The 12,129-nt window shown below is 45.0% G+C and overlaps 1 protein-coding gene across 1 annotated transcript; it reads right to left on the minus strand.

The window, feature by feature from the left end:
• Positions 1–452: 452 nt before the first annotated feature.
• Positions 453–11,726, minus strand: mex3a (mex-3 RNA binding family member A). The gene is made up of 2 exons (XM_040030856.1): positions 11,233–11,726; positions 453–8,071 (listed from the first exon to the last, which is right to left on the minus strand). The coding sequence occupies exons 1-2, from the start codon at positions 11,648–11,650 to the stop codon at positions 6,921–6,923; spliced, it is 1,569 nt and encodes a 522-aa protein (XP_039886790.1). The 5' UTR covers positions 11,651–11,726; the 3' UTR covers positions 453–6,920.
• Between the last annotated feature and the right edge of the window lie 403 nt (positions 11,727–12,129).

A 12,129-nucleotide genomic window follows, 5' to 3' on the forward strand; every position in this document is an offset into this window, starting at 1 on the left:
TCCACTTTCCAAAGAGGCTCCAACTATGAAAATCTACAGAGGAGAAATGGCCCAAGTGTTAGTCAGGCCTGCACCATTTCTCCCATCTAAGTGACCATACAACATACATGCAAACTAGCACGGTAATGAATCTGTTGTGTGTGTGTGTGTGTGTGTGTGTGTGTGTGTGTATATGTGTGCATCTAGTTACATAGATCTACTACACAGTGCACTGTTGTCCCCTCCTAGATGCTGCCACTTGAACTTCACCTAGTTAACCCATAAGAGAAAGCTTTGCTCCTTCGTCGTTGATCTCGAACTGTCTGAGTAGCAGATGTAGAAAAAGTATGAATGAAAGTGTGTACAAGTTGTGTGTGGCCCTATTGGCGAGAGGGTCACAGCTGCTCATTCATCCCAAGCGCTGCAGTTGTAACGTTTTTTTTTTTTTTTTTTTTTTTTTCTTTTTCTTTTTCTTTTTTTTTCTTTTTTAAACGTTTGATAAGTAAAAGCGAGTTTAGATTACAGAGGAAATGAGTAATGTGTTTCAGTCAGTAACATGGGGTTAGTTGAAGAGGGGAGAAGGGGGTTACAGCAAGCAGCACCACACAAAGAATGCTGATGCAGGAAAAATATAGAATTGAGGCACAAAATTGATGCTCTGTGACTAAAATATCTCCAAATTCTAAAAAATATTATATTATTTTCTGTAATTATTCCATTGTGAATGCACTGGTGTTGAAATAGTGCATGTCTGAAGTTAAAATTTAAGCTACGGAGAACTCTCGCTCCATTCACGTCATTCACCACGAAGTAAACGGACGAAACGCATTCCCGTAACTTTCATAAATAAAACTTCTAAACATCTTTTCTCATTTTTACTTATTAGTAGAAACTGACTTCCCTGTGTTTAGAAATATATTAACTTCTTGTAATTTTAATTAAAAAACAAAATGTCTTGAGGTTACTCATAAATATGTTGCTTCATTTTTTTTTTACTTTTCATAAATAACATCCAGATACTGACTTTTTTCCTCTGCTTTCTATGAAATAATAACCCATGTTAGCAAAATAGATTTGAGAAACTGTAATATGTTTTTTTTATTCATTTTAAGTTACTTTCTATAAATGTATGTGGAAGAACTCAAATATAGTCTACGTTGAAAAAAAGCTGTTGCAAATTCTGTCCAAAAAAACAAACAAACTTAAAGCTCACTTGCAAAACTGACTAAGAGATAAGGAGTGCATTAAGGTTTTTTTGTTCCTTTTTTTTGTTGTTTTTTTCGTTTACATTCAAATGCATTGCTTGCTCAATGTGTGATTTAGACAGGTTGGTACAACTGTTTAAGTGCATCCATTGAAAATAAGGATTTCCTATCACTCCTTAAAAGGGATTCTACATAAATGCATAAAGACCTTTTTATATCAAGAGAAGAAAAACATCAACAGTTTCTACCATTACTATAATAGTAAGCTTAATACAATATTGTAAATAATACTAACAAGAACTTAATGAATCAAATCTCACGGGAGTCGCCCCCACCCCTCTGTACCTCCGCTTGGCTAAAATGTCTTTCATACTGGGTGAGCTGGACAAATGAAACTTACACTTTAGCATAATCTTAAGAATCATAATTAAACTATGTATCACTTAGTTAAACTACACGGTAAATATACGACTTTAAACCAATGCTCACTTTAAGGTCTTAAAGCTTTTTATACACTCCAGGTATCAGGCTGATGAATCCTTTATCTTAACTTTTCCTTTCTGATAAATCTTACCTATTGTACTATATTTTTACTAGCATGCAGTTAAACTTTAGGATACGGCGAATGGCTCTCTGAACTAACGCGTAATCCCGTACGCTGTGAATTTCTGCTGGTTTGTCAGTGTCCGCACGATTCTTTCATTTTCTTTTTTACCTTTTTGTCACAAGATTGGCAAAGTTTTGTTTAGTTTTTTTCAGAAAGATTAAGAAAATCCCTGAACTGGGTTTTTTTTCCTCTTCCCAACAACCAAACTCATAGAAAAACTACACAAAAGACTGAGGAAGTGCCAGGATGTGCTTTAAGCTGCTCTCTTTGGGGAGAAGTAAGTCTCTTAGTGGTGTCTCTGTAGTATTAATCCAACGACACTGAAACACGATATGCCTTCGTTTTCACCGATATCGATTAATTGGGCTTTTGGGTAAACTAACTAGAGATTATTCTTCATTTAGTAAACTCTTATTCTAAAATAAGTTAAATGATAAGTTAGCTCTCCTTGTATTTTTGTTCTTTGGCTATGTCTGACCCTCTTTTTTTTCCTTTCAAAAATAATGCAAATGAAAAGCGGGTGGTGCAAAACAAACAGAGCCAGAACTTATTACAATGTAAACAAAAGTCATCTCAGGATATGCTGTGAGTTCTACGCCTGCCCCGTATAGACTTTAAAAAAGAGCATCAAGTGTTAAAAATCTAAACGTGTAGACAGCGTGTCCCGTCTCACTGCCGTTTGTTCATTCGCTCTATTTGCGACCAAAGCCCTCGCACACGAGCCTGTCCCAAGTTCAGCCAGCAGCTGCTGCTCTTTCACTAACAGGTCAGACCTCGTGCTGCTCGTGCTCCGGACGCTTTTGTCATTTTTACACACAGTGAGATTTCCTCCACGTTGCAGAATCTACAGTTTTCAGTGCTTCTGAGGATTGATTGATTATCCAAATAACAAATGACCCTGATGATGAACACAACAAGAGCAATTACTTATCCCGAAGCTGTCACCAATTCATCACGCCTGTGTTTCTACACTGACATTAATCTATAAGGAGATTGAAGCAAATATAAGACAGAATATAGTGTTATTATCCTAATTTTATTTTATTTTTTTTAAAGAACTGAGCCGGCTCCTCTTGTTTATTGTCCCAGTATAGTCCTATTATTGCTTTTCGTCCTAATATACATACAGATTTCTTTCTTCATTAGGGGTTAGCTTAATACACATACTATTCATTTGAGTTTTTATTGGAGATTGGATTTATACATCAGCGACTTCATAATAACGTAGTGTCTGGTTAACTTTTCATCTATATATTTGGATGAAATACTAAGTTTAAATAATATTCTTACACGTATGTATGGATCTATCTAATATACTATTATAGTAAATGGGATGATGGGACGCATATATAAAAGATTTACTCTCCCTAAACTCAAACGTTTTGAATTCCTTACGCTAAAACATCGACACTTTGTAAAAAATAATCCAAAGCTCACTCGAAGCAGGCTTTTGTCTGGATGTTTGTAACTGATACACATACTGTATTTACATAGATGCTCAGAGCGCCTTCCCATTTAAAAGTACTCATTAAGTTGTACAGCGTCTAAACTGGGAGAATCTCCAATAAGCCCTCTCTTCATTAAACCAGTGCAAAACTCGAAACAAAAGTCAACAGCATTGACTGAATGGATGAGAGGTCTCCCAAATTGCCACTAAGTACTACTGTAGTATTAAGAATAACAAGAACCACCATAACACAATGAACAAAAATGATAGGGAATCCTTATGTGCATGTCTTTCAGATTCTATGAAATATATTTCACCATCAGCGGTCGGTTTGGTATTAATCAGATGCGTGTGTTTTGTAATAAGGTGCTTTACTCTGTATTTGATGTAATGTGTTTAAAAAGCCTAATTTCCTGAATCCCTTTAATCCCCCACCCAAGCAGTTTGATTCACATTCTTATTTTTTTCTCCAAAAATAAGTACTTTAAAGGTTGTTTTAGGGAGTAGCAGTAGTATCAAATGTAGGGGTGTAACAATTCTCCAAAATCACGGTTCGGTTCGAGGGCAGATGCCAAAAAACGGGGGGAGAGGGATGGGTTTTTTTCTTTTTGCTAGAGACCATTGGATCACAAAAAACGAAACTAGGCGTTATCAGCTCCACGTGGGCATCACAGTATGGGAAGATGGAGCTGCGACGCGATACTCGTTTGTATCGCACTCTCAGAATTATTACACCCCTAATCAAAGGCCAAAGTTGCTACCTTGTACGCCAAAGTAATGGCAATATTTCATAAAAAATATTAAGGCAGAAAATAAAACATTTTTAAAAAACAGAATACGAAGTTCAAAGAACAGTGTCATACTGCTTTGAATGTGACGTTGAAAGCTTAGGCCAAACCACTGTGCAACTTGTCCATCCATAAAATCCTAACTATTCTTTGTTCCTACGTCTGACAGATTTCAGGGTTTCCCCCGAGAACAGTGCTTTCCCTGCAGTCCACACCTCATGCGAGTGGTCTGCCTTGTGTGTTGTTCTTTGTTTGTTTTTAAAGGAAAGGCCTTCTGTGGCCTGAAGACACAATTTGATATTTTTAATCGGGTTTTTCTTTTTATTTGAGACGGAAGCCGAGTTTTAATTGTTCTCCGGTGCGATCTGAGAGAGGCCTGCTGAATCACCGTCGTCACCACGCATGGCGCACATGTGACAACAGCTCGCTGAAAGAGTCGAACGATCAATAAAACAGCACGATCTGCAGGGTCTCGTGTTTTTTGGAGCCTACTTCTCTCCTTCTCCAACCAAAATGAAACCCCTCCACCCCCATCATTCAACAGCTTTAATCCCTACCCCCCATCCGCTCTCCTCTAGCCCTCCGAAATCCCCAGGCTGGGGCTAAGGCAGACGCAGAGGGTGTGTAATTTGATTCAGCATGAGTGCTAGTTAAATGGGGCGTTTCCTCTGCTTTTCTGTCAATTACAATTGTCTGATTTCATTCTGGAAGCTTAACACAAGTGAGGGGGGGGAGGGGGGCTGAACTCTCGGTGTCCATAGTGAAGGGGCAGTTGCAGGATGTCCCATACAGTAGCGAGCTGACATGGGGAGGGAGCCCAGAGGTAAAGGGGGCGGGGGAGCTTTGTGGAAATTTCGATTTGGACTGGTGCCGTCACACAAACAGGACCCCATCCAAAATTCAGGGAGCTGCAGCTGGATAATGAAGGCAAGGGTGGGGGGTAAAATCTGTGTTTTGCACGTGAACATTTTCAAATTGTGTCACATCAACAGTAAAAACGTGTTACTGTCGTGTCTCCCGATAACTGTAGATTTTTTTTTTTTTTTTTTATTTCTCTCCTTAGCCTCCCCTTATTTCACAGGCGCTGCCAGATTCAGCATTCAAATTTTGTGTGTGTGTTTTGGGACAAAAGAGTCCCCCCTTTTCCTCTCCGTTTCTGCTGCTCCGAGCCATCCCCAGTGAGGAAAAGGGGGGCGGAATGGGCAAGGGGGAGTGGAAGACGGGGGGCCCTCTTCACCCAGCTGCACGCGGACCGTCCAGCCCCCTCTGTGCTGGCTAACATCGGGGTGGGGTGGTAAGGGGCTTGCCGCGGGACCCTGCCACACGGTCCGCACCTGGACCAGCCCATTTGCCTAATTATGAATGAGTGGATCCAGGCCGTGTCCGAGCTTTCTGCAGCCCACGCTGTTACCGGGCCCAGACAATACGCCTCGCTCAGAGAGACGCCTTCGAAAGCAAGCGATCGAACTGTAAGAAGGGGGAGACATGAAAGCCACTCCCAAAGAAAAGGGAGAAAGAAAAGGGGGCTAGGCGAGGCCTCGAACTCGGGGTCACAGCCACAGTGTGTCATGAAACACCTGCTCCTGTACAGCTTTGCTAATTACAGGGGAGACAGCAGGCCCCTCAGAGCTCGCACATAATGCTGTTAGCGGAGGGCACGAAGAGTGGGGATTACTGACTCGGGACTCTGTATTTTACAGTGTCAACTATTTTAATGTGCTGCTGATTAAGGGAACACTTTTACAATTTTTACTCGGCTTCTGTCCACATGCTAATTCTCTTCCTTATTTACAGTGAAACGCTCGTTGACTGGAGCTCGTGTTTTGTCCTACATTGTTCGGCGACTGTGGCCAAATGACCACCACAAAACAATAAAGCGCGGTTAAGGTGGCTTTGAGACAAGTCCATCGGGGAGACGGATATCGAGAAGCAGCCAACTGGATGAATTCCAAGGCTTTCCGCCTCACAAATTAAATCAGTGCTTTAAGCCAACCGAGGAACCACATGCTTTTCAAGTGCCACGAGGAGCAAGCATTACTGAATCTTTTCAACAAACTGCAGTGGCCAAAGTTTAATCAATGGCTACTGGAAAGAGACTTTTACTGATACTTTGTACAGCCTTCATCCATCTCTGTGATTAATGACGCCGATAAAATTCCACCAATTAGTATAAATAAATCATGTAACGAGCTATCCCTTTTTCTTAGGATTATCTGGTTTCTAAGACTCTAAAATAAAAGTCTGCTTTTTGTTTCTTTTGACTAGAACCAATCTATTCACATTTTCATTTTTGCCAAAATATTTTGGACCAATTATATCAAATCACAATCACAGTTCGAGGCTGAATTCACCTTCACATCTGCTCCAGAAATTTCAAGGTATGATTGACAATCCTATTTTAGACCAAGATGATTGTAAGGTGCAATGAGAAATCTTTTTTTTTTTCCTTCTAATAACAACAGTGAGTTTCTGGGTTAGTCGGGTGCAGACTGGGTACCTCAACAATCATCTTCCTCCTTCAATATAAACCCACTTCACGGTAAAATAAAAAATTTGAATAATAAAATGTTCACATTACTGTCTACCTCTGCCTTCACTGTGATTCATGAATGAAAAACAGCAGCAGTCAAAAAACTGAAAATGCAAGGTACTATACTTCTCTTATAAACAAAACTTTTATAAAATATATATGCATATATATATATATAAAAGAAAAACTTAAAAATATTTCTTATACTTTTTAGTAAAGCAAGCAGTGCCTTCTAAAATATCTGCTTGATTGTTTTTAAATTTTCTGAAAAACCAAAATGTGTATTATAATAATAATCATAATAACAGTAAATAATTATTGAACAAACACTGACAAAACTAATGATAAAAACTGACATGGTTCCTTAAGAGAATATCCGGATGGCCTGTGTGACCTGGGTGTGGCACACTGGGCACTCCGGGTGGTTGAGCTCACAGATTCGGATGGCGCACTCCATGCAGAAGAGGTTGTGGCCACAGGGCACCAAGGCAGCCGTCACTTTGCTCTCAAAGCAGGTCATGCAGTCCCGCACAGTGGCCGGCGGCGAGTCCGGCACTGGCAGACGGCCTGGAAAGCCTTCGCCGGCTGAGGTGGGCTCGCTGTGGGCGCGGCGGGCCTGGGCGTGAGGTGAGCCGGATATGGGCACAATGCTGGTGACTGAAGAGTTGTTGGTGGTTCCGCCTCCACAGGACTCGGGTAAGCCAGGGGAGAGTCTGGTTAGGGGCAGCGGGAGGCCTCCGAAGCTTTTGGAGCGCTGCTGGGCGTAGAAGGCCACCTGTTTGGGGTAGTCGGGGTCACCCCAGCTCTGGGTACCGTCGGATCCAAAATAAGAGCAGGGCTTCTCTCCAGAGCTGGAGAAGTTGCCTTTGTTGTAGATCCCCCCTCCCTCGCTACCTCCTCCCCCTCCTCCAACCATGGCATCTGAGAAGTTTTGGCGGTAGCTGCTGGTGAGTGGCTTGCGCTGGCCCCCCTGCAGCCCCCACACCTGCTGTAGCCGGCTCTCCAGACCACCGCTGCTGCCCGCCGGGCTGCTCCCACCATTCGGGCCCAGACAGTCATTCTCGTTGTTGTGGTCGTGCAGGCCTCCCGTTCGAAAGGCGATATGTGCTTCGATCTCCTCGCGGGCCCGCTCGGCGTTACTCGGGGAGCCTGTGATCTCAAAGACCGGGTCGCGGTCTCGACTCGGAGTGACAATGTAAGTGCAGGTCTGCTGCTGGATGCGTTTTATGGTGGAGCCTTTAGGCCCCACCACCAGCCCGACAACACGGTATGGCACTCTCACCTGAATGGTGGTCTGACCTGGCAAAGGTGTGGGCGGGGAGCCGCTAAAAGACACTCCCAGCTTGTTGCGGGACGCCCGCAGCATGGAGAAGTGCTCTGCAGCAGAGATGATTTCACGACGGGCCAGGGCAACGTCCTCCTTGCGGCCAGTGATTAAGAACACAGGTTCCTCTCCTCTGACGGGGGTTTTGATGTAGGTGTTGGTCTTGGCCCGCAAGGCTTTGATCTTGCAACCTGCAGAGACACCAACATACATTTTAAAATGAGTAAAGACACGCCGGCTCAATTCGGGGACACAAATCAAGTTAAAAGGGTTACAACCAGGAACACACTTGATCAGCCTGAGCTGAAAGAAATGCTCGTCTCTGCTATGTCCAGTGAAAATTCTGATGTTTGAGCTGCTTATGACCACTTTAACCTAATGTCTTGGAGGCCAAAGCAAAAGCTGAGTAATTACCAGGATTTATGAGAGTTCAAGGGCGTAATCATTAGTGTCTTTATTGAGAGGGCCATTTTATTTGCACTACAACAAAACTTACTAAGACGCATGGTGCAGGCACCGGCCAGCGTGGACACGGCTGTGGCAGATGCCATGTGTTTTCACTGTACTGGTGAGCAATTACTTTCTGACCTCTCCTTGAACTTGTTTCCAGACAATACAGACAACCCACATATGCTTCATTTTTGGGCCACTTATTGCTCTGCATTGGTCCTGTTTCTGATCAGCGTGGAATAGTTTACTCTGTTAAATGCTTTTAAGGCAGACTCTTAATGTGAAAGAGTGCAGGTTAATGTCATTTCAGGACGAATCACCTGACAATGTAATGGGACAGAGGAGGATACAGGCATATAATAAATCAGTAATTATTTAGGAGGATTGCCAGGAACACCTGAGGTCAAGAAGACAATGGTAAGAGAAGACACAGCAGTTCTGTTTGGATTACACCTCATTAACCTCACACAGGTTTGTATTCAAACTCTGCTAGCTTCCTCATTAAGATTTCTTCCTTTATTGACACATTAAATGTGCTTTCCTTGTGTCACTGTGGCTCTCTGGACAACATCACATTAAAAAAAACCCACCCTGATCTCACTGTAACAGAGTCCAGGTGCTTCAGAGCTCGCAGCGTGTCATAACCAGCTGAATAGCACAGCAGCAGGTATCAAAAGGTTTAAAGACACCTGAAGGTGAAGCAGAGTATCTCCCTAATGCTACTACACTGACCCACTTTGTTCAGGGGCACTGGCTTCCCAGGAACCGCTGGTACACGCAGAAGGGTGGTGATAACATTCCTCATGCCCCAAATTTGAACATGCACTCTGCGGTCATTGCCCGGCGTTGGCCTAACAGACCTGCTCCTGGCACGAAAGGCTCAAAGAACAATTCTTTCTCTCAAACTAGATTTTAAATTTTAATTAGCTGAAATTGATGTTTTGATGAAAGAAACGTATGTAAACAAAGAAGGCAAAAGCCAATTCATCACACCCAGAAATTAAGGTCACTGTGAAGAAACGTAATTTTCAGCTGCATTAGCAGTGAAGTGTGATTCAAAACAAAGCCACCCGTGATCTGACGAGCTCCAGCGTAAGGTGGAGAATCAATGCCTGCGCCTCTGACAGGAGAAAACAATCATACCCACCCCTTTCTCCAAGACAGGATGCTTCGTTTGCCAGATTCACCAGACGGGCTCTGAGCGGAAGGGGGTGTGTATGTAGTGCCAGCTAACGAAGGGCCCAGATCAAAAGCAGCTCATCTCAAATTCCCCCCACCCCAAATCAGCACTTCTTCCTGGTCTAGGCTAAAGGGCCCTCTTGCTGCACTTGTGCACACTGGATCCACCCTCTGTCTGTCTTCGGTTAGCCCATTAAAATTCAAAACTTACACTTCAGGGTAAAGAATGGGAGCCGACATGGGAGATGTGGGGGGGCTCAGCAGCACACACTAAAGCCACGTTACTACAGCAGCGAAGCAAGAAAGGGGAGTGTCAGTGAAAGGAGCTATCACAACTCCTGTTTGTTTTTGTTGGCAGATAAATCGGGATTTGCTGATGGGACCTCACCCACCCTGCAGTCATTGTGCTCCTCTCTCCATCCAACCCCCTGATTTCTCCCCTATCCTGACAGACAACCATGTGGCATTGAGAGTGTGCAGTGAAGTGGGGCTCATGAGGAGTCCCTTGTGTTGAGCTCCAAGGCGTGACTCCCATTCAGCTTTCAGACGCCGTACCCCCACCCCCCCACTCCTTGTTTCTCCCTGCCCCTCTCACCCATGGGTTCATCACAGCAGTTACCAATGAGTGCTCCATATGAACACCAGGGTCCCTCCTTTTTTTCCTTTGTTTTTTAAACTTAAGTTCAGGCTTGTTTGCAACTACACAATGAAAAAAGCATGTATGCAACCAAACAACCGCACAACTGCAAATAACCACAAACAATATCAATATTCTGCTTTTTCCCCCTCCAAAAAACAAAGAAGGATTCCCACCTTCGGGTGCAACTTCTCGCTGAGTCACCCCTTTAAGACGATCCCGTGTGCCAAGCAGCAACACTGTGTTAATGCGCCCCTCCCCTCATCCCCCGACTCACACCTTTGTTTGACAGCTGCTGTCATTCAACTTCAGCTCTTTGTTCAAGAAAAAACCTCCAACTGTAAGAAAAAAAACCTGCAACGTGTCTGGAATTGAACTTTCCAACTCCCTCATCTGAGGAAAAAGAAAACCCAAAAAACAAAAACGGTGACCACGCTTCGCTCTATTGTCCAATTGTGTCACTGGGGCAGTGCGCAACATAAACAACGAGCAGAATAAATTTAGAAAGGAAGAGGGGGAAAACCATCCACTCGATTTTTGAGGCCAGATGTGTAATTTCGCTGATTTTCCTGGCCATCGGCTCGCGCCGAGAGACATTCTTGTGTACACCAGGCGCACGTTGCCTTTTTGAACAGTCTGGCGCGTCTCAGACGACAAAGGAAGCAAGTGCTCTCCCTGCTCCAGTGTGTGTCTGTGCGCTGACATTGATGGCGTGGATGTAGAATAATTCGCCCGGGAGGGAACGGGTCTCTCTCCTGCTCTCTCCCTCTCGTGCAAATTTAGTCCAGAAAAACGAGGCTAAAGCTGCGAAACGCCTCGTTTCCGACTCTAATCATGAGTGCACGAGAACTTGTAACAATATAAGCAGGAAAAGTGGGAGGCTGGCTGATGTCTCGGGGGAGTAGGGAAAAAACACACACGCACACACACACACACACACCACTCCCTTTTCTTTGTCAAATAACACCAGGTAACAGTTGGAGAACAAACAACAAAGCACACGGGGACGCACGGCGGGGCGCATGCACTGCTGTCTGATAAAAGCTCAAGTTTGGAGGGAAAATGACCCGCGAGCCAGCGGTTTACCTTGTCTCCCCACTATCTCGGCCACATGTTCAGAGCTGGGCACTGGGACGCATTCTGTTATGTTGCAGCCTCGTCCTTTCGTCTCACTTGAGGAGCTCTCGTACAGGGCGCACAACTTGCTCTTGCCTTGCAGAATCGCCGTGTCCCCGCCGCCGACGCTGTTCGTGTGGTTGTGGTGGTTGTTGTTATTGTTGCTCCGGTCCTGTACTCCTGTTGTTGGGGCTCCGCCGCCGTCCTCGCCTTCCCCGAGCCCCAGCAGAGACAGCTGGCCCAGCGCGACCCTGAGGGCACGGGAGTCGTCTTCCTCCTCGTCGGGCGGCACAAGGAGACCCTCGCTTCCGAAGCCGGAGCCGGCCAGATCCCTGCCGTAGCCCCCATTTTTCTCCATGATCCCTGCTAGAACCAGCAGGCTAGGCATGGCTAACAAAAGAGTGTGTGAGACAAAGACAGGGGAAAGAGACTGGAGAAACAGCACCCGTGCCGCCTCCTCCTCCTCGCCCCCTCCTCCTCTCGATTCCCCCCTTTGCGCTAGCCCCTCCCATAGACCGGCCCCCTCTCTCTCTATCCGCCAGACTCTCGGTACAGTAGTCTCTCTCCGAGCTCCGGGCAAACGGGACACAAGGCCGTCTGCACACAGATGGGGCTGGGCGATGCTTTGCTCCACCCAGTCTGGTTTACACAGCTTCCCCTCCTCGCCGAGACAAAACGAGCCGCCCTCCCGTTGTACCATTCCGTCTCAGGTTCACGAACATGTGGCAGCTCGCGTTCCACGCAGAAAGCAGAAAGAAAGAGACTCGGCTCCTCATTGCCTCACATCCCCGCACTGCAATCACATGAGCGGAAAGGTACGGCTCCGGAGCCGCAGTGTAGCCCGAGAGCCGCATTTTTGTTTGGCCA

This window comes from Simochromis diagramma, unplaced genomic scaffold (genome assembly GCF_900408965.1).
Source record: "Simochromis diagramma unplaced genomic scaffold, fSimDia1.1 OVJJ01000361.1, whole genome shotgun sequence".
Classification (NCBI taxonomy): domain Eukaryota; kingdom Metazoa; phylum Chordata; class Actinopteri; order Cichliformes; family Cichlidae; genus Simochromis; species Simochromis diagramma.

Excerpts from the sequence above, each read along its gene's own strand:
- mex3a (XM_040030856.1), bottom strand. The coding sequence starts at position 11,650 with ATGCCTAGCCTGCTGGTTCTAGCAGGGATCATGGAGAAAAATGGGGGC. Across the intron at positions 8,072-11,232 it reads CGAGATAGTGGGGAGACAAG|GTTGCAAGATCAAAGCCTTG; the intron begins GTAAACCGCTGG and ends GTGTCTCTGCAG.